This window comes from Aythya fuligula, chromosome 1 (assembly GCF_009819795.1).
Source record: "Aythya fuligula isolate bAytFul2 chromosome 1, bAytFul2.pri, whole genome shotgun sequence".
Classification (NCBI taxonomy): Eukaryota; Metazoa; Chordata; class Aves; order Anseriformes; family Anatidae; genus Aythya; species Aythya fuligula.
Genome location: NC_045559.1, coordinates 139,528,571 through 139,550,494, shown reverse-complemented (window position 1 = coordinate 139,550,494; position 21,924 = coordinate 139,528,571). Strand labels below are relative to the sequence as shown.

At 41.7% G+C, this 21,924-nt stretch overlaps 1 protein-coding gene across 1 annotated transcript in view; it reads left to right on the top strand.

The window, feature by feature from the left end:
- The window catches only part of AFF3 (AF4/FMR2 family member 3), a 336,670-nt gene that overhangs the window by 193,521 nt on the left and 121,225 nt on the right, over positions 1–21,924 (top strand). Inside the window, exons 5-6 of the mRNA XM_032200334.1 lie at positions 525–611; positions 17,537–17,573. Coding sequence (XP_032056225.1) covers positions 525–611; positions 17,537–17,573 — 124 coding nt within the window. The remainder of the gene's footprint in view (positions 1–524; positions 612–17,536; positions 17,574–21,924) is intronic.

Sequence of the window (21,924 nt, the reverse complement as noted above, 5' to 3'; positions counted from 1 at the left end):
AGTGGCAACTAGGAGCTGATTCAATTCCTTCAATATGAAAAAGGCAATTTTAGGAATTAACCATTGGGCAAGTTCAGTGTTGAACATTTACCATTCTGACCTTGACTGTGAAATCTATTCTATTAGTCCATAGAATGTACTTTATTACTCGGTCACAAACTGAGATTTCCGTTCCCATACTACAAAAAATAAAAATAAAATTATTCTGTTAGTCTCACCAGACAGAATACATTGCATGATAGAAGTGTGGTTGCTGATTGGCAGAAAAATCAAACTTCTTGCACTTAAGATGCATTAACTATTCAGGAAAATGAAATGGTACTTACGAACTTCTCTCAAGAATGTGCGGTAAAAATCAATGTAGATCATGTATTGTCTAGATTATATGTAAACTGGGCATTTCCTAGAAGCTACAGTAACTTACGTATTCCACTACCCAGACAACTGTGCTACTGATATACTGTTATTGTCTCCTATTCCATTGACTTTCTAAATACAGTCTGCTCTACAATATTGTTTTTCAGGAGATGACCCATTCTTGGCCTCCACCACTATCAGCTATTCACACACCAGGGAAGGCAGAACAAAGCAAGTTTTCCTTCCCAAACAAGGTAAGAGATGTAACAATGTAAAAGCATGCCTTCTGCACTTCAAAATACATCCTACATGAGGTCTGGCTAAGTATGTGAGGGCTCTGGGCTGAGGCTGATGTAGTGCTGATGACTTTTCCATGTGTGTGCTATTATCCCCTTGCCTTTTCCTTGCCTCTACAGCAGTACACAGTCTTGTTTTCATATTTTATGGCAGCAACACCGACCCTGGTGTGTTGGTCACAGGTTCCTTACCACAGGGAAAAACACAGGTGTCCTCCGTGGGGTGTCCAGAATGGTGCCTTCTGTAGGCACCTGCTAAGGCTCCTGACCAGCACTTCAGGGCATATACAGCTGCTGCAAGTCAAGAAGCTCCTTCTCACATCCAGTAGCTCTTGCCTCATTTGCCCGTCAAGGACTGAGATGGGCTTTGCTAATACACTGGCCTGCACAGCTAGGGGCTGAGGAGAGGGTGGATTTCCCCTGCTACCAACCTGGTTTCAGGGGTATCTTTGCTACAGAGGCAGGCAGTTCAGTGCAGTGGTGCCTGGAGGAGCCACAGAAGTATCTTCCAGGGAAGTATTTGTCTGTCCAAATCCAATGGCGGTGGACTGCAATGTCCCTGGTCCCAAAGGACCAATGCCACTGGTCCTGCTGATGCTTCCTTGAGACCAGCTCCACTAACGTATATGTATCACAGGCAGCATATGATGGGGTACAGTGAAGCTTATTGGCAACAGCTTGGGGAAACCACATTATTTGTACTCGGTAAATCAGGATGGAATGAGGTCAGATATCCTATGGATGAGACAATATAGTTCTCACATTTTATTGTCATATACTGCCTATATGCTACAAGCATCTTTCTTGAAATATTAAAACTTGAAAGATGGTATTGATGCCATTTATAGCCTTTTTCCTGATAAAGAAAGTTCCTTTGGTAACTTTAAGTCCATTCTGCAAAATTTAGTGCATGGAATAATTGTAACCACAAAGCCAAGAAAACGTCAAGATTTGCCTACAGTAAAACAGCTTTTCCGTGGATGGTAGTGTCATGATTTTGAAGTACCAGGGGTGTAAACCAAAACATCTCTGGCATGTTATGAAAGAAAAAGAAGGAAATAACTCACTGTCTTTGCTCATTGAAGACAGACAGTTGATTGAAGATGGTAGGCGGGCTACAGTCTTCCTAAGTTAGAATAAGCCCAGTAGGACATGGATCAACAACTTAGCAGCCTGTGAAACGTTCAAACATGAATGACAAAAATGAAGTGGTGCTTGCAGCTCTGCAGTTTCTGCCACAATTATTACGATGAAATGCTTTTGTGTAGCACATGTGCAGATGTGTATGGGCAAGTTATGCCCCTATTGGCAAGCGTGTATGATGGTTATTAACTCACTTCCTCACAACTAATTGTACTGTGATAAATATAGGACTAGCAGAACCACAGACTGTAGGGCAAAGATATGTGAATGATGGCTGATATTGACTTTCTCATCTTCTGTCTGCCTGTTGATCCATCTGTCTGGGAAATACTCTGATAGCTTGAACTGCAAAGCTGTTTTGGAGGTCTACCATTCATTTTTAGAGACCTTTCTAGTTGGTTGCCTGTTGTCCTAACAAAGTAGAATCCCCACTTTATTTAAGCTAAGGATGAATGAGATTTTATCTGATAGTATATGCACATACCTTTATACATATAATGACATGGACACTGTATTGTATGCTGGGTGGCCTGCATAGCCAGAAATTAGAGTTCTTTGTGTGAGATGTGGATTAAGTACCTGGTGAATCTCCTCTTGGAAAAATCCTGCGTTACTGGCCATAAAAAATGGTAAATTTAGGTACCAGTTCTATTTGTAAATATATTTTAAATAATTAAAATGTATTTATTTAGCCTTCTCTGAATCTATAAAGTTGGATACTTGAGAAAGCATCTGCTTTCCAGGCTTCCAAATGCAAATAATGGTTTCCTAATTTTTCAGTTGTGTTTTCGGAATATTCATAAGCTAACTATTGTTTTTCACAAAGTGTAGTGAAAAACCTTTGTTGGATCTCATAGGAGATAACTCCTTAACTCTTAGGAAGCTTTCCCACAGATAAGCTACACAGCTGTACCAACTTGTAAGAACCTGAGAAATACACCAAACTGTGGAGGATGACAAGTTACTCAAAAAAATGGGTCTGTCAGTCAAGTAGTGGGCAAGACCAGCAAAGAGGCTAAAAGGCTAACTTTGGGGCATCAGCTCCTTCTCTCCATCTCTCCATCACCATGCAGTGTATGGTATTGTGAATTCATTTCCAGCCTTTATGGAAGTGCTGAAAGATCAGTTCAGGTCATTTGCAGTTTCTCTTCAAACCAACTCCACTCCAGAGGAGTAAATAGACTGCAATCCTTTATCAACAACAACAAAAATCCCAGGTGAAAAGGTATTCATGATCTTGGGAATGAGAAAAAGCTTGTAAGACTCTCACCTTGTTGCAAGGATGCAAATCATTCTTACTTTTCTGTCTATAAAAACTGAGTGTTAGCATCATTACTTCCTGTACATACCAAACTACTTTTCACCTGCAACTCAAGTAATTAGTGATTTGACACCCTGAAACTTGAAATTTATTAATTGGGCTATTAAAGTTGCAAAGGCCACAGGAACTATAGCTAGACTGGTTTTGATATCAGTCTAGCAAAAAAAAAAAAAAGCTTATTAATTAAGTTTTATATATCACATATACAACAGAAATACATTTTTGAAACTGTGCGTGTGGATACATCCACCTATACATCTCTATATGCTCTGTGGATGGGAGGGTGTATGTGCATATGCTACATATGCATATAAAATCAGACCTCACTAACATTGGAGGTCTACATTAATCCACAAGAATGGAAGTCATTGTCAGGTTTGAAGTGTTAGCTACTGCCCGGTAGGTTTTCCAGTATAACACTATCACGAGAGCACGTGAATTTTCTTTCTCTGTGGAATTAATTTGTACTCTTGAATTTACTAGGAAGGGCCAATGACTGTCTCTTTATTTCTTGTTTTTCAAAGCTTAAGGATAATTGAATCAGTGTGTGATGTGACAGGCTGCATGTGCTTTCCTTTCTCCTATCTCTGTCACACTTTGTTATGTACAAATGATTAGGCATTATTTGATTGTAATTTTATTAAAAACATCTTAATAAATAAACTTTAAATGAATAATTAAATTTGATGCTTGTACAAATGAGCTTTCATGTTCAGGCATTAATTCTCGATACTTGTGTGGGGAAAAATGTTGTTAATTCTACTGCCTCCTTTTCTAGAATACATCCTAGAAACAATAAGGTTTGAAAAGACCTCCAAGATATCTGGTCCAACCATCACCCTGCCACCAATGTCACCCAGTAAACCATGTCCCTGAGCACCATGTCAAACCTTTCCTTGAACACCCCCAGGGATGGTGACTCCACCACCTCCCTGGGAAACCCATCCCAATGCCTGACTGCTCTTTCTGAGAGGAAATGTCTCCTCATTGCCAACCTGAACCTCCCCTGGCACAACTTGAGGCTACTCCCTCTAGTCAGTCTTACTTCAGTGCCAAGTAAAACTACGGAGTTTTTTGTTTGTTTGTTTCCTTTTTGTTTTTGTTTTTGTTTTTGTTTATTTTTATTTTATTCTGGGAGTTACTGAAAAACTCCCAGAACTGAGTTTACTGAGGTCTGTTGATGTGTCTCAGTGTGCCTGCCAAGGGCCAACCTGGAGAATCTGCCTGTCCAAGACATTCCCTGGGTGATGGTGCCTCAGGACTGAGCACATCAGACACAGAATACACTGCTCAACAGGCAGTGGGAATTGCTCTTTAAAGGTTTCTCTGCAGACAAACTGTATAGGGGGTCTGAGGCAGCTTAGGATGATTTTGTTTAGATGCTTGCAACAGAGACAGCTGTTACCAGCCAGATTCTTCAGAAACTCCATTCCCTCCAAGAGCTTCCCCCTATGCAGATGCCAACAAATTGCTCATGTTAACAACCACTCTGTCTATGACTACCTGTGCAGCACTTTGTGGGGGAACCTGGACATCGGGTACTGAGTGCACCACTGCAACACAATTGGGAACCATTTCCCCAAAAACAAAAAGAGCTAAAGTCCAGCTGAAGTAGGAAAAGACCTCTGAAGTCACCTGGTCCATGTTCCCTTCACAAGCAAGGCCATGTAGAGCAGGCTGCCCAAGACCATGCCCATGCCAGGGTAATTACAGACTTACCAGTCTAGCATCAGCGCCAGCTGCACCTATGGAGAAAGTTACTCTAGGACTGACTGAAAAACACATGAAAGACACTGTAGCCATCACTCATACACAGCATAAGCTTATGAGGGCACTGTTTTGGGGACTATTAAGGTACCACACAGTTTTAGGGAGTATATGAGATATGTTTTGTGTCACATATGAAGAGAAGATGCAATTTGTCACTGGTTTAGGGAGCTTGTGTGTGACATGCTAAGCCTTCTCATGTCCAAGAGCTGCAAGGACCTTCACCCAAACCTAGAGATGCGAGGCCAGGGGGATTGCTGTGATGCGTCTGTGACGCCGGTGACAGCACAAAGGACGGGTCACAGTGCGGAGGCTGTCATCAGGGCCAGCAGCAGGCAGCGCCACCCCACTGTGGCCTGGGCCGTCGGTGAGTGCAGCTCGCACCTCCTGCTGGCTATGGCTCGCCTGATCTTCCTCGCCCTGGCTGTGCTGGGCATTGCCCAGAAGCCATGGTTGCTGGATGATCACATGGATGCGGATACGCACGAGAGAATGCAAGAGCATGCAGAGCAGCTAAGTCAGGGCATGGCTCAGCTGCTGCAAGAGATGGAGCAGCAGAGACTGGAGCAGAGTCAGGGGGTCCTGGGAGCTCTGCTCTTCACTGCCTTGCAGCAGTGGCACCTGATTCAAAGATCGAAGCCGAAATTCCTTTAAGTGGTATATTCTTTATTGCAGCGCTGGATGCACGGGGGATCTCTCCACCTATCGTGCATACCTAAAGCGGAAAGCAGTCTTGAATTTATACAATCAATCTATCAATATTCTACAAGCACCTATACATATGCATTACCTATCCCCGCCTTCCCTCGCTTCTCATGCTAATTAGCCTTTTGGCACCTTGCGCCTGCGTAGAGCCTTCCAAGAATTGTGGGCAGGGGTCTTTGGGACGTGGGCAGGGGTCTTTGGGAGGAAGACCCCGAGTCTTCCTCACAGTGTACTTTTCACCTTTGGTCAGGAATCTGCTGAATTGGCAGGTTTCTTAATTGCGAGAGCTGGTTGTTGCCAATTCTTCCGTTTGTTGTATCTTTATAATGAATTCCAATGTCCAGTTTTGAGATTTATAGTCCTTACGTTTGTTTCTCTGTCCGTCTGCCGCTTCCTTATCATGAGTTTCAGTGTCTTGTTTCGAGATATACAGTCCATGTCTGGGGATTGTCCTTGCCTCCCCAATGCCTCCCCAATGCCTCCCCAATACCTCCTTAATCAATCCCCCCTTTTCTTTTCCCATGCAAATTCTTTTGCATCAGATACTTTCATTATTTACAGCAACACAACAAAGCAGGCATCTAAACAACATGCACACAAATATTCCTAATACTACTAATGCGATTAGAGCAATGAACACTTGTTTCAACCATTGAAAATTGGGCAACCAGGAGGTTAACTTATTCCATATTTCACTAAAACTCCACGAAAGATCATCTTTACTGATATGTAGGACCCTTGTCTGCTTCCATATTTCTTCCAGGTCGGTAGAGATCCTTCCACTCTGATCTACATACACACAACAACTTGTGTTTATTACTGTACAGACTCCCCCTTGAGCGGCCAGTAACAAGTCTAGGGCCATCCGATTTTGTAATACTACCTGTGATAAACTAGATATCTCTTCTTGTTGAGCCTTTATAGCATCCAGAGTTTTGTTTTCTAACTTCTCTATAATTGCAGAAATATTAACTATTGCCTTTTCCAATTCACTCACTCCTAACCATGGGATAAACCATCAAACAAAACTATGAAAAGCGGTGTGTCTCTCTGTCAATGGATTGTTAATTTTTTGTCTGATTCTCCGCATATGATTTCTCAAGTAACCTCGAGGCACTACATCATGTACTGTCATATTGGGGACTACCGCTCCAAGAGTGCAAGTTCCCTTCCAATTCTCAGGCAAGACCTTACGGGCTGTATCATTGCATAGCCAATACCACCCTTTTCCTTCTGGAACCGTCCAGCTGGTTGAATTTGCCCAGCCGCTAGTCGTACTAATATCAATTGTTCAATTACAAGATGTCTGATTTCCCACATAAGTAGTATCCGTATTTATACAATGCTGTTTTCCCATACCCTTAGGCAGGTTACACCTTTGTACACATACATAGTAAGATTCCAACGGCACGAAGCTACTAACTTCTAGTTCCAAAACTTCTTAATATTTTCGACCCCAAGATGTGTCTTCCCACAAATTAGTCCAAGATAAGTTTGCAGGCGAGGGAATCCCGATTAACGATACACCCTTATTCCCATGCTGTGGCAGATGGGTGCATACCCAACAGTTCGTCTTATTAGTTACTTGAGAAATTGTTTGTATTAAGGTCAGGTGTAAGTTCTCATACCAAGTTGCCCACCCCGAATCCGAGAACCGCACCCCTGCAATCATTAGGATCTGGAAAACCGTAATTTTGTTGGTCCAATTGGAGTGGTGGTCTATATCCTTGCCGAGACCTTCTTCACCCTTGAATTGTGGATCCAAGCTGCTTGCTTCTTAATCTTAATGGCGGTGTGTGTTGTCAGTAATACTTGGTATGGTCCCATCCACTTTCCTTCCATTTTTCCTGTAGGGGTTGTCCTGAAAAAGTCTTTATATATATATATAATTCCCGAGCTTAAAGGGGTGGATTGGTTGATCCAACCCTCTAGCCCTGGTCCCTAAAACAAATTTATGTACTTTATTTAATTGTTTCTGAAGTTCAGTTATATAAGCATATAAATATTCTGATCCTAACTGCGTTAGGTCCTCTCCACTAAATAGAAATTGCTATGGCCTTCCATATAAGATTTTGAAGGGACTCAAATTCCCTTTTATTCTAGGTTTAACTCTAATTCCAAGTAATGCTAAAGGGAGGGATTGAGGCCATGACAAATTAGCTTCTTATCCAATTTTAGCTATTTATTGTTTAATTAAATGGTTCATTTTTTCTACCTGTCCACTTGCCTGTGGTCTATAAGGAGTATGCAGTTGCCAATCTATCTTTAGAATCTTACTTATCTGTTCTACCACTTGAGCACAAAAATGTGAACCTCTATCAGAAGACATTGCTACTAGAATCCCAAAGCATGGTATTATTTCATTTAACAAGACTTTAACCACTTCTCTTGCTTTGTTTGTTCGACAGGGAAAGGCTTCAGGCCTTCCTGAAAACGTGTCAGTCAGAACCAGTAAATAATGATACCCCCCTTTTCTAGGGAGTTCTGAAAAATCAATTTGCCACTGTTGCCCCGAATAATTTCCTTTACCGATTATTCCAAACTTTATTCTATTCTTGGTATTGGGGTTATTGTATAAACAAATGCTACATTGTTGAGTTACTTGTTTTATCATATCGTCCCACTAATGTCTGACGCAGGCTCTTATGCAGTGTGCCAGCTCCCCAATACGTTTTATTGTGTTCTGTAAGAACTATGGGCCATGTCAAACTAGAGGGTATTACTATGTGGTTATCTTTTAAATATACTCATCCATCTGGTTTCATTTTACCTTTCAAATCTTCAATTAATTTTAAGTCTTCTTTTGTATAATTTGGATATAGTTTGGATTTTACCGTCTGGTATCAAAGACAATGCCTTCACCTCAGTTATTTCAGCTGCCTGCTTAGCCTCTGCCAATCGATTTCCAATTTCAAAATCGGTGTTCCCCTTTTGGTGTCCCTGACAATGCATGATAGCTACCTTTTCTGGTTGTTTTACAGCCTCTAACAATTTTAAAATTTCTTCAGCATACTTTGTGTTTTCACTGAGCGGTCAGCAATCCATGTTCTTTCCAAATTGCTCCATGAGCATGTACCACGCCGAATGTATATTTAGAATCTGTCCAAATATTTACCCTTTTTCCCGCTGCCAGTTCCAATGCTCTCATGAGAGCAACTATCTCCGCCTTTTGAGCTGATGTTCCAGGGGGTAAAGGCTTAGACTCGATTACCTGCTGAGTAGTTGTTATAGCATATCCAGCTTTATGTTGTCTTTGCATAACAAAACTGCTCCCATCCGTGAACCAAGTTTCTTCCGCATCTTCCATGGGCTCCTCCTTAAGGTCTGGTCGGCTGGAATACACAGTCTCTATAGTTTCTAAACAATCGTGAATCACAGGTTGTGCTGGAGCATCACTAAGAAAAGAGGCTAGATTCACAATATTAGTTATCACAATTTCCACGTTGTCCTGTTCTACCAATATTGCTTGATATTTCAAAATCATCAATTCTTGTTTAAGTTGTTTAAAGACTTTTTGTGCTTCTCCAGTCCAGACTAACTTTGACTGGTTAATCTTTATCAATTCACATAGAGGCTTTACCAATAGTCCATGATTATAAATCCAAAGGCGACACCAACCTGTCATTCTTAAAAAGGTTTGTAGCTCCTTTACCATTTGAGGTTCTGGAGTCTGGCAAATGACTTCCTTATGTTCAGTTCCTAGTTCTCGTTGTCCTTCCGAAATTTCAAATCCCAGATAGGTCACACTTTGTTGAGCCAGCTGGACTTTCTGTCAAGAGACTTGATATCCATTTAAACCCAGAAAATTAAGACGACTTATAGTCCATTGAATACAACTCCCTTTAGTCTCAGTAGCTATTAAGAGATCATGTACATATTGTAACAAAGCACCTTCAGTGTCCGGAGGCATCCATGTTTCGAGTTTCCTTGCTAATTGGTTTCCAAAAATAGTGGGGCTATTCTTGAATCCTTGAGGTAGTAATGTCTACGTAAGCTGCGTCTTTCTGCCTGAATCGGGATTTTCCCATTCAAAGGCGAATAGGTTTTGTCTTTCTGTGGCTAAGCCTAGGCAGAAGAAGGCGTCTTTTAAATCCAGTACGGTAAACCAGACTTGACTATTCTTTAATTTAGTCAGCAAAGTATAAGGGTTTGCCACTACTGGATGTATATCCTCAGTGATTTTATTTATGGCTCTCAAATCCTGAACTAGCCTATAGCTTTTTCATCTGCCTTTTTAATTGGCAATATGGGTGTATTGTATTCTGATTCGCATTCAATCAATAATCCGTACTGTAAAAATTTATTAATTATCTCTTTAATTCCTTTCCTATCTTCTATCCTCAAAGGATATTACTTAACCTTAACGGGTTTCTCTCCTGGCTTTAATTTAATAATTATTAAGGTCACATTTTTAGCTCTTCCAGGGATTTCGGTAGCCCAAACTCCTGGACATACTTGATCTGTGATCTCTAAAGGTATTTCACTTTTAGGGTCAGTTTGTATTAGTGCCAAGCTTAACACATTTATTAGTTGTTTTTCTCCTATTCTTAATTCCATTTTCCCTTTTTCAAAGACAATTTCTGCTCCTACTTGCTCTAATAAATCCCTACCTAAGAGTGCCCATGAGGAGCTAGGCATATATAAAAATCTGTGTATGCCCCATTGTTTCCCTAACTTGTACTTCAAAGGTTCACAAAAATAAGTCTTTTCGGTTACACCTTGTCCTGGTTTCAGTTAGAACAGAGTTAATTTTCTTCCTAGTAGCTGGTAGAATGCTGTGTTTTGGCTTAGGATGAGAAGAGTGCTGATAACACCCTGATGTTTTAATTGTTGCAGAGCAGTGCTTATACCAAGCCAAAGACATCTCAGCTTCTTGCTCTGTCCTGCCAACAGGCAGGCTGGGGGTGCAGTAAGAGCTGGCAAGGGACAGACCCAGGACAGGTGACCCAAACTAGCCAAAGGGGTATTCCATACCATCTGACGTCAGGCTAAACAATATATAGGGGTGGCTAGCCAGGGGGAGGGGGCCGGACTGCTCGGGGTTAGGCTGGGCATCGGTCAGCGGGTGGTGAGCAATTGCATTGTGCATCACTTGTTTGTACATATTATTAGTAGTGGTACTATTATCATCATTGTATTATTATTATTATTATTATTATTATTTTGTCTTATTAAACTGTCTTTATCTCAACTCACAGGCTTCACTTTCCATTTCTCTCCCCCGTACCAGAGAGGGAGGGGGAGGGTGAGCAAACGGCTGCGTGGTGTTTAGCTGCCGGCCGGGTTAAACCACGACACATCTTTTACCCTAACATAATAATTCTGTGAAGGCATTAATGCTTGATTTAGAACTGAATACGTTGCCCCATATCAATAAGAAATTTCACTTCCATTCCTCCCCTAGCTTCATTATAACCAGCGGAGGTACTAGGGTAGATTCCCCAGGTCCCCGTTATTCCTGTTGAAATCAGGGGTCTATTATCCTAGGAAAAGGCTAGTCAATTTGTCCTCCAAAGCCAGGTCCAAACCGTTTTGTTTTATTTATTTATTTATTTATTTATTTATTTTCATTACATTTCAGAGTTGGTCCAAAAATTCCATAGGGGTTTCTTTTAGACCTTGTTGGAAGCATATTCTCAATTCCCAATTCATCCAGATTTTAGTATTTACTTAACCGTTCATAATTTTCAGGATGATTCGGGTCTTAGTGGGGGTCGGTCAGGGGAATGCAATTGTCCACAGTTCCCTGAGCGGTCCCATCGGCAATCTGAGCTCGCACATGAACTCAGGTTGTTTTAAGAGTTAACTGGTTTTCTGTTTCTGTGACAACTCTCTCGGACCCATCATGGTCCCTTTGCCCTAAAGGGCTAACACCCATGATTTTAAGATCTCTGCCTCGGGCAGAGGCAGAACTATTAACATTCCTACATCCTCTTTCCCTGCTCATTCAACTTCAAACACCTTTAACACTTTCAACAACCCTTTTAACACTTCCTTTATCTTTCTCCAGCCTGTACTTCTCTAATGCCATCATCAAAGGCTCAGTCAGGGGCCAACTTAATTCCGTACCTTTTCCCACCAAGATGCTGAAACATCAGTATACAACATTTCATCCTGTTCTGCTTCTCAAAAAACAACATTAACTGTAGCAAAATATTATAGTTTAAAGTTCTATTTAGGGGCCACTTTTCTCCACATTCCAGCTTATAAAGCAGCCACCACTGATTACGATATTTTATCAATGTTTTCCTGTTCACACTTCCACCGGCAGATCCTCCAATATCCTTCCAGTGACTTAAAACACATCCTAACACACTTTTCTTAGGAATTTCACTGCTTACTCGCCCCCCCATTTTCCAGTTTACACTTTCAGAATACACATGTTACTTGCAAAAGCGTATCACAAAACGTATCACTCACAAAAATACGGGCACGCATTATCTTTCAGTAGCGATGTCACAAAGCTACTATTACCAGCAATATTGCTAAAATCACAATAACAATAGTCAGAGTCAAATTCCACATGCGATAAGTCAGAAAACCAAACTGTGTAACACCGTAACGATATCTCTCTTATAACAATGCCACGAACCTACTATTACCACCAGAAAAATAGCCAAAATCACAGTAACAATAACCAAAGTTAAATACCATACTCCATGAGTCAGAAAACCGAAATAGACAACACAATTCCAGATGGACCTTAAAGCGAGCTCTTTCCTTAAGGTCCCCAAATATACTTATGGTGCTTACCACAAAGTATATACCAAACACTGCCTCGCAGAAGATCACCTTCTGACTTACAGACAGTTCCAGATACAGATGGACCCCAAGGTCCCCAGAGATACTTGTGGCACTAACCACAAAGTATATACCAAATACTGTCCTGCAGAAGTCACCTTCCGACTTACTGGACAGTCCCAGATGACCGGTCTACCAGAAAACCAAACCAGAATAAAGAATATACTCACTTACAATGATGGGGTCCTTGTCTGCCTCCGCAGTGATCCGGTGAGTCGAGGAGTCCCTCCGGGAAATCCCGGGGGTACCCTAGGAAGTCCTGTCCCCAGCGGGTCCTGCGGTCCGGCAGAGAGGTTGTCCCATCTGGGGTGCCAGATTGATTCAAAGATCGAAGCCGAAATTCCTTTAAGTGGTATATTCTTTATTGCAGCGCTGGATGCACGGGGGATCTCTCCACCTATCGTGCATACCTAAAGCGGAAAGCAGTCTTGAATTTATACAATCAATCTATCAATATTCTACAAGCACCTATACATATGCATTACCTATCCCCGCCTTCCCTCGCTTCTCATGCTAATTAGCCTTTTGGCACCTTGCGCCTGCGTAGAGCCTTCCAAGAATTGTGGGCAGGGGTCTTTGGGACGTGGGCAGGGGTCTTTGGGAGGAAGACCCCGAGTCTTCCTCACAGTGTACTTTTCACCTTTGGTCAGGAATCTGCTGAATTGGCAGGTTTCTTAATTGCGAGAGCTGGTTGTTGCCAATTCTTCCGTTTGTTGTATCTTTATAATGAATTCCAATGTCCAGTTTTGAGATTTATAGTCCTTACGTTTGTTTCTCTGTCCGTCTGCCGCTTCCTTATCATGAGTTTCAGTGTCTTGTTTCGAGATATACAGTCCATGTCTGGGGATTGTCCTTGCCTCCCCAATGCCTCCCCAATGCCTCCCCAATACCTCCTTAATCACACCTCTGGGCCTTGCTTGACCTCCTTGTGCTGCTCTTTGGGCTCTGCCGCTGGCTCAAGAAAAGGAGTCGTGAGCCGGGCAGCCGCAGCAAGCAGGGCAGCCCTACAAGAAAGAAGAAGGACAATGGTGATGCAGACCAAGACGGTGACTCGGACGACACCTGGCATCTGGGCAGGGTTTGGGCTGACTGCAGCCAGTGGCCAGTGCCGTCCATGGCTGACAAGTGCAAGGTGGTGGAGGAGCTGGTGGACGAACTTCTTGGGGCCTGCCGAGGACTTTGCAGCAAGTGTGCCTTCAAGCCACAGCTGCAGCCAGCCATCGGCCTGGGCTGCTTCTCCGAAGGCTGCAGTGCCCACCAAGACGACGTCGTCTACCGCCTGCTCGTGCCCCTGAGGCCTCCCCCTGGACACGCCTTCCACCCAGAACTCGGCGCCATGGGGAAGAGAGCAACGAGGAAGCCCGGGCTGCGTGTGGACCTGCAGTGCACCTGCGTGAGGGAGCGGCTGCTGGGGGACATGTTGTGCTTCCTCCACCACTCCGAGGACGAGCTGAGCAGAAGCCAGGAACCCAGCCTCCTACACACCCTCTGCACGGGCTCCTACCTCAATGTGGAGGAAACCACGCGCTGGTTCCAGGACCTGGTGCAAGCAGCCTGGCAGCTTCTGCCGCGCTCGCGCCACTGCCGCCTGACACTGCTGCCCTCCCGCCGCTCCTGTAAGATCAAGCTGGCCAACGCCTCCAAGAGCACCGTCTCCATCGAGATCACGCTTGGGGTGCAGATAGATGGCTCGGACAGCTTCCTGAGTCTGCAGTAGGCCGCGCACAGCGTCGGCTGCAGCCCGGCGCAGCCACACAACACCACTTTCTCCAGCAGCGCAACACAGACACCTGTGCGCAGCCGGGCACTGACCAGCCAGACCCTTGGGCAGACTCCATTCCATCCAGGAGCTTCAGCAAGGCCACCTAGAGCAGGCTGCCCAAGACTGTGTGCACAATGTGGTACTTACATCTTAGAATATGTTCACATCCTCAAAACAATATGGTTGTAGAAGACATCTATCATCATCTTTGCTGTTTCTCTTCATTTTTACTGTCTTTAAAGCTTAGTCCAGGTTTTGATTTCTATTTAATTGTATGTGATGTTTTGATCAGCCATCATTTTGTTATTTTAGAATTAAACTATCCACTTAAGGAAAACTGGTGTTTTGTCACAAATTTGGATCGATTAATATCAGAAGCTATGTTATGATAATATGGTTGTCTTTTCAGTGCCCATTTCTTTTACTTTTTCCTTTATTGTTCATTTTAACAATCTGGAGCCAAAAAATAAATAAATAAATAAATACATTTAAAAAAAAAAATCCAGAAATCAAGCCTTCATCTTTTGTTTTTTAAGTTACATAATGGAATATTTTTTCCTACCTCAGTGAGAGTATTCTCTATTTCATGACCATATTTTTACTAGGCTTTTTATTAAGAACAATTTGTTGAGAATCAAGACTCTTTAAAGAATCAGTTAAAAGGAGAATTGAAAATATTATAGCTCTTGCTTAGCTGAAGTGAAATTTGAGACAAAGCAAAGTCAATGGCAGAGGTAAGATACCATTCTAGACAGTTAAAAGGTAAGGGTGTATTCTTCCTGAAGTTGATGAAAAAGAGTAAGCAATTTCCTTGTTTAGCAGTTTCAAACAATTTTACGAACACAAGGATATTTCCATAAAAATAACTCTATTTCCCAAAACAGAAAAGAGTTTCTCCACCTATAGGTATATAAATTCACTACTCTGGAAACTGAACGTGTTCTAAGAGCCTACTTTTATTGGCAGCCTGGCTGGCTACTAGAATAACATTTAAATTCAAGGGTATATATCATTATATCACCACTGCAAGACGATTCTGACTTCATAAGATTATATTCAGTAATGGGGGTGAGGGAGGAGTCTTTAATATTCCTTTATCAGAAGCCATCATAAAATGATGATGTAATATGTCAAAAGAAGACAATTTCAAATTATTGAGAAATTATTTTCAGCATATGAAACATGTATAGACATTGTGAGCATGTGAGACGTTCTACTGTAGATGATAGTAGAAACTCTTAATATTTGCCCCAGAATTTGATGTTTTCCGTTTCAGATGTGTAGGGTGTCACTGAATTACAGATGTGTGCTATGCCATAAAAAATATGCAGATTAAAGTCATGCAGTCCAGAAAGCCTTGACTCCAAAGCAGATGGTGCAGATGGAGATTTGACCAGCCAAGTCTTCAAGAGCCCAATGCCCACCACTCGGACAATCTTCATTTGGAGTTGCCAAGAAACCCTCGGGCCCTCCAAACCCTGAGGCATGTTTCTGCAAGACCCAGCAGCAAAAACTTAGCTCAGCCAAGTCAGAGCATCCTTGAGCTCTCTGGGGACTTGCAGTTCCTTTCTTCAAATTTCTACCTTGGAGATTTCTATGGTTGGCATCTCTGTGGGATCTGGTGAGCAAGTGAGGAGATGGCACAGACAAAGGGAAATATTTTAGGATGTGTTTCTGTGTTGTTTTTTGTTTTGTTTTGTTTTGTTTTGTTTTCTTCTTAAATTTAAGACCAACCTAAGGCCTGAAGTCTGGCTTCCGAGCTGTAGCAAACCTACAGACTTCTCAGCCATTTCACCTCTTTAAAATGTAGCAGAAATGTATATATATTCCAGCTTCCAGCAAGTATAATGAACAAACACATAAATAAGAACCTCCCACTTCCAGCTGTGTGTCTGGTCCATCACTCAGCCTCCTTGTACCAGAGACCTAGTCCAGGGTCTGATTCCTCACCAAAAATTAATGCTACGTGTGCCTGGCCTCTCAGTGTAGTTCTTACTGTTGTAAGTGCAGTGTGCACTTGATGTGGTAGTCCTCTGTGTATGCATGTTATCCAGGAGCAGAGCTGCACAGAGGACACCTTCCCTTCAATCAACCATAGCCCACCACACCTTGGGCTGTTTCTGGCATGATGGAGGGCCCTGAACTGAGTTAATGGTTGTATTAAAAGCCTTGTGGGCACAGCAGAGGTACTCAACATTTTTCAGAGAAATAACTGGACAGAGGCCATTTTCATATAGCCTGTTCTGGGTTGATTTTATGGTAACCAAGATTCTAATGTGAGGTAATGAGAGGAGTAGCTAATGAACATATATGATAATATACAGTAATGTGCTCCTATCACCAACATGGGGCCAGTGACACAAGTTTTTAACATGTAAAGCTTAAGAGTTGCCTATCACTGGACAGAAGTATTTAAAATGTAGCAGATTTAAACAAACCTACTCAGAAGATTTAATGTAAGGCTGATTACCAGCAATGCATTCTCAAAAAGTGTTCAAGGCACCTCACAGCTTCACAAAACATCTGACATTTCTACCGCAGTAAAATTACAATATAATTAACATTGTTTTGGTCAACAGGGACCAGACTGAGAGACCCCAGATATAGTTAAAGGTCAGGTGTTTGCTTGATAGAATTTTTATGTTAACCTCATATTTCAGTATCTCCAACAGTGTTTTTTTTTTTCTTTTCTTTTTTTTTTTTTTAGATGATAGTTATTTTCTTCTTCTCCTTGTATTCTTACTTTATTTTTTCCCAATTTAAAAATCTTTTACTATAGTATCTATTTATTTTTCTCTCTTATTCATAGGCTTCTTTCACATTTTTATAAATGTACACTAATTCTGTGAGTAAAATATATGAATGTGAAGAAAAAACAATTTATTGTACCATATTCATAAATATCACAGTTGTGATACAAGGCTGACCTTGTAATGTCAGAGACCCAGTGCTAAAGTCTGTATTTCCATTCTCCGGTGCTGTCAATATCAACATGTGAGAAGGAAAGATTAGCTTTGTTACTAGCTCAAGAATCCAATGGTCCATGAAACAATATTGGTCTTCACTCTGTCTACTCATCTAAACTCATGGAAAATAATAGACAAGTTTTGGTTGATCAATAAATGAACAGTAAGCAGGAGACTGGTAATAACTATAAAAAGAATTACACCTTTAAAAGGTTGCTGTGAAATAAGTTTACAGGCCTTTGCATTAAAGTATTTTCAAAGAAATATTGGATTTATTCTTGTAACTGAAAATGACTTTTAAACCAAATGAACAATTAACAATATTGTTTGTGTTGTTAAGGTAATGTTCAAGCAAGTATTGCAGCTAAAAAGTGCCATAAAAATAACACATTGTACCTTCTTTCTGTTATTATTGTAGGAGTCACAACAGGGATCTACAGGACACAGCAATACAAGTAAGTACTAACTTGTTTATGGCTGCATTGGGTGGAGGGAATGACAATGACTGTGAAAACCAAGGGACTGAGAAAGCAATGGTAGCAGACCGGGACAGCACAGAGCTTTGCCAAGAAGTACTCTGTTTTAGCCAAATGTGGGGAACTGAATTCAAGGGTGACCATCAAAATACCATTTCTTTTGGTGTACTGGGAAAACCAGAAAGGATTCATTTCATGATGGCTATTTCATTATATAGGTGAGAAAGACTGAAACAGCAAAAGAATGGCTTTTCTAAAATGCTAGAAAAGAAATGACCCAGTTGCTTGGGCAAGGGAACTGCCAGATATAGGCTGCCAAAAAATTGTCCTGAAAAACCTGTTACCATTTATCTGTCATAGGCAATGGTATATTTTGTGGCTATTGCACCATAATAAACCCCATAATCTTACTAATCCCATACCAAATAATGCCTCAAAGACCATGTGGCTGTGGGTCTTTTTTGGCTAGCAGTGTGGGAAGGGAGGTGTTGTATGCTTGCATGGCTCCTGGTTGTTGCTTTTCAGTGGACTCCAATATACAAATCGTGGTGCAGATCAGCAGCACTTTAATTAGATTTAGTTATGGTAAAAAACTTAGCAGCTGTATTGAAAGGAAAGATTGAACTGTTCCATGAAACAAAGTATTAATCCTCTCCCCTGACACCTCTGTCTGTTGTTAATGTTGTCTTGCATATTAAAAATACATGATCCTACTCTGCTCTCGACATAAAATCGTCTCAACCAAAAGAACCATTTTGTTAGCTTCCTGACCTGTCAGCCAGCACAGAGCCCTGTTTGCAAATTACAAGGCTGTGACTGAAGATGAAAAATGCCCTGAGCTGGTAGGTAGGGCTTTGAAAGTGGCTGGTCACCCACTGTGTGAGGGAGAAGACATCCAGCGAGACAAGCCTGGGAGACGTAGGCTATTAAAACAGTGCAGCTCTTTGCCAGGGAAAGGTCGGCAGGCGGAAGGCAATGTTGTGAAGAAACATGCAGTGGTGTCACTTAATTGCCAGTGTCAGTTTGATATTGCTGTGAGGACCAGCACTAAGGAAATAATAAAACGCAAAATGGCTGAGGTCCTGTCAGAAAATAATGAATACAGTAATGAGAGAAGGAAGCACAAAAGGGCCATAATAGAGAGGGCTATGCAAACATGCAAAGAGTCATGCGCATGACAAACACACAAACTGAGCTGAGGACTTTGTGATGACGTCAGAGGCCACAGTGTTTGGATAGCTTTGGACATAGTTTTATTTAATGTATTTCCTTCTTGCAACACTTTAATAAAATAGGTTGTTCTGCAGATCTATTAAAACATGCTCTCCTGTGAATTAGGGAAGCAGTCATGCCACCTTACACCTTGCCCCTTACTCCTGTGGTGTCCAACTTCACTTCACTTCCAGTTCCCCCATCAGCCCTCCCCACTATGGTACCTCCAGCTTCTTCTTATTTCCTTATTCATCCTGCTCAGCAAAATCAGTGTATGTTTGCTGATGGGCTAGAGTGCACTTGATACTGCCTGGCTGGGTGATGGCAACCAAACCAAAGAGTGGCTGAACCCATGCAGCAACATTTTCTTCACTGGTATCAAAATTTAGGATTGCTGGCAGACACTGAGACACATTCTCTAACGTTGCAGAGTAATTTGACTACCTCTGAGAGGTGTATCCATGAGGATTCTTTGTCAGGGTGTTAGAAAAAGACATGGAATAAGACAGAGGCAGAATAAAACACAGACCTTACCAGTCTTGTACAACAAACTCAAAGAAAAATAATGGAAAAAGTATTTTGATGTTAGGAAATGCTAGCAAATGACTCCATATGGAAAAGAAATGTAATAGTCTATGTACTGCATTATCCAAACACACATCTTCAGAGTCACAATTAGCTGGTATTCCCCATTGCACCATGTCTTCTGTGGAGTGGCTCCTGAGCCCGTCATTTGCAATGTTCTTACTTCAGCTGCTAGCATTGCCTTTCTCATAGATAACATTTGCATTTCTCTCATCCTTACCCACAAGGAAATCAAAGCATTTAAAAACCCTTAATGGCCGAAGTTGTACTGCTCTGTTACAATAAGTATTATTTATCCTTGTTATCCAGACAGGTAAACTTAGCCTGGCTAAGTTGAATGATTCACCCAAATTCCTACTCAGAGGAGAACACTCCTTCTCTGGTCTTCCACTATTCATCAGGGAAATCCTACAAAAGTCCATTTAAAATAGATTCTGAAATGGTAGAAATCTAATCTTCTCATCCTGTTATATTTAAAACAATTAGGAAGGGAGTTTTGTGAGATGTAGCAGGAACTAGCAAAGAATTCCCAGGCCAGTGGCTGAGGATGATGTTTTCCACCATGGTCTTCTGGAGGCACGTGCATGCACACACACCTCAACACACAGGCGTGCACACACACACACGTCCACACCCATTTCAGAAGACATACACAGTGCATAGCACCTGAATGGAAGTGTGCTAACAGTAGCCCTGTGAAGTAGGTAATGTATCCTTTGTCAATTCCCATGTGACTAAGAAAAACAACAGACTACACAAATTTGCCCATTAAAAGAAACCAGAGCTAGACAGGTTTTAGCGGTCCAGCAAATGCCAGCCTCCCACAATGGTACCTGCATGCATTTGGCAGGTAACATGAAAACTAGAAAGAAAAATCTTGGCCTAGCCAGAAGTAAGTGTGGGAAAAAAATAATAAAAAAAATAAATAAAAAGTTGTTCTGACAGATAATTCCCTTTTATTTTTCCAATAGCTTAATAACAGCATATCTGTGACATTCAACTATGCTTAGCCTATACACATTTTTCAAATTTCTGTGATTTAGTCAAGTGTGAACAAAGTTGGTAAGGACTGATAAAGCATTAATGACCAGATTTTCTACTCTGATAGGCTGGACTGATGCATTTCTACCATCTGCAAAAGCTTCATCCTCCCCTTCCACACAGAAGTATGTTAAGTGATGATTAGCATTAAAGCAGATGCAAATGCTTACTGTAGGGTAATTCATTAATATCCAGTTTGGCTAAATCACAGAGATTCCCTTCCCTCTCTCTCCTCACAGTACTTGTGCTGTTTCCCTTGTTGCTACATTAACATACATTGCTGAAAGTAGAACTGATGTGAACTCTGGCAAAGCACTCAGGAATCCATATTCCCCCTCACACTCAAACAAACCAGTGTTCATGGTAATAATTCATCACTTACAGAAAGTCTAAGTTACGAATAGAAAATCTTTGAATATGTGCCAACTGTTACTGTTGGTTTCTTGTTCCAAATTACCATAATGCAGATGAGCTCCAGGGCTCCAGGCATCCTAAGGCTGACAAACATGCACTGTAGCAACAGCTTTCTAGCCAGCAGGTTATCATCTGGATATGCTTTCTGAAGTCTCTGTTAAAAGTGAAAAGTGTCCTAGAGATTATGGACTAGATGTATTCCATCCTGTGTGGCTGCCCAGCTTGTGCTTACGTTTTATGTACCTTTAGCTTCCCTAGTGGTTCACAGAGGGACACTGGTATTTTTGAAGTCATCCAGAGCTTCCTTTTCACTAAAGATTGGGCACATAAGTTGGGTACACTCAAACCTTTCCATAGGGGAGGATGAGATCTACAAGCACCACAGCAAGGTGTTTGCACTACCCAAACCTCCTTTAGTAGACACACACATTCAGAAGCTCACTTTCTAGAGTAAGTCCTTCAGCATGCTTCTTTACAGCAGTGGAAAGACATTGGTGGCAAAATCCTGCCTCTTCTGATGGCAAGATCAAGTTTTCCAGAGGTGCCCCTAGCAACCATTCCTGACACCTCAACACTGTATAGAAACTGAGGGTGAGATCTTTGCCATCAGCGAGCAGATGATGCGTAGTGTTCATGTGCATGGAATAGAGTAGGGGCTGATCCAGAACCCACTCAGCTCAAGTCAATGAGTAGAAGATCGAATAAGGGAACACTGAAACAGTCTGACCAAAACAAACATTTTTCACAGTTTTTTTCAGAAGGCACAGGTGGATTTTGGCTTAATGAAGTTTGTTAAAAGGTAGTGGAGGAAAACACATCCATCAGTAAGCTAGTCACACACAACCTCTGTGCCTCCTTGTCTGCTAGGCAACATAAACTCGTATGTAGACAGCTATTTGTGCCCAGCAACACACAGGAGGATCAGCAGCTGCAGTCATGAGGTCCAGAATTCAAGTTCAAGGTGATTCAAGTAGAGCAGCATGCCCTGTTCATCCATGTTAGAGCTAAAGAAAAATCTTGTGCTGAACTGTAACTCTCTCAGGTTTCTCAGAGTGATAAGTGCAGTAAAAAACAATCA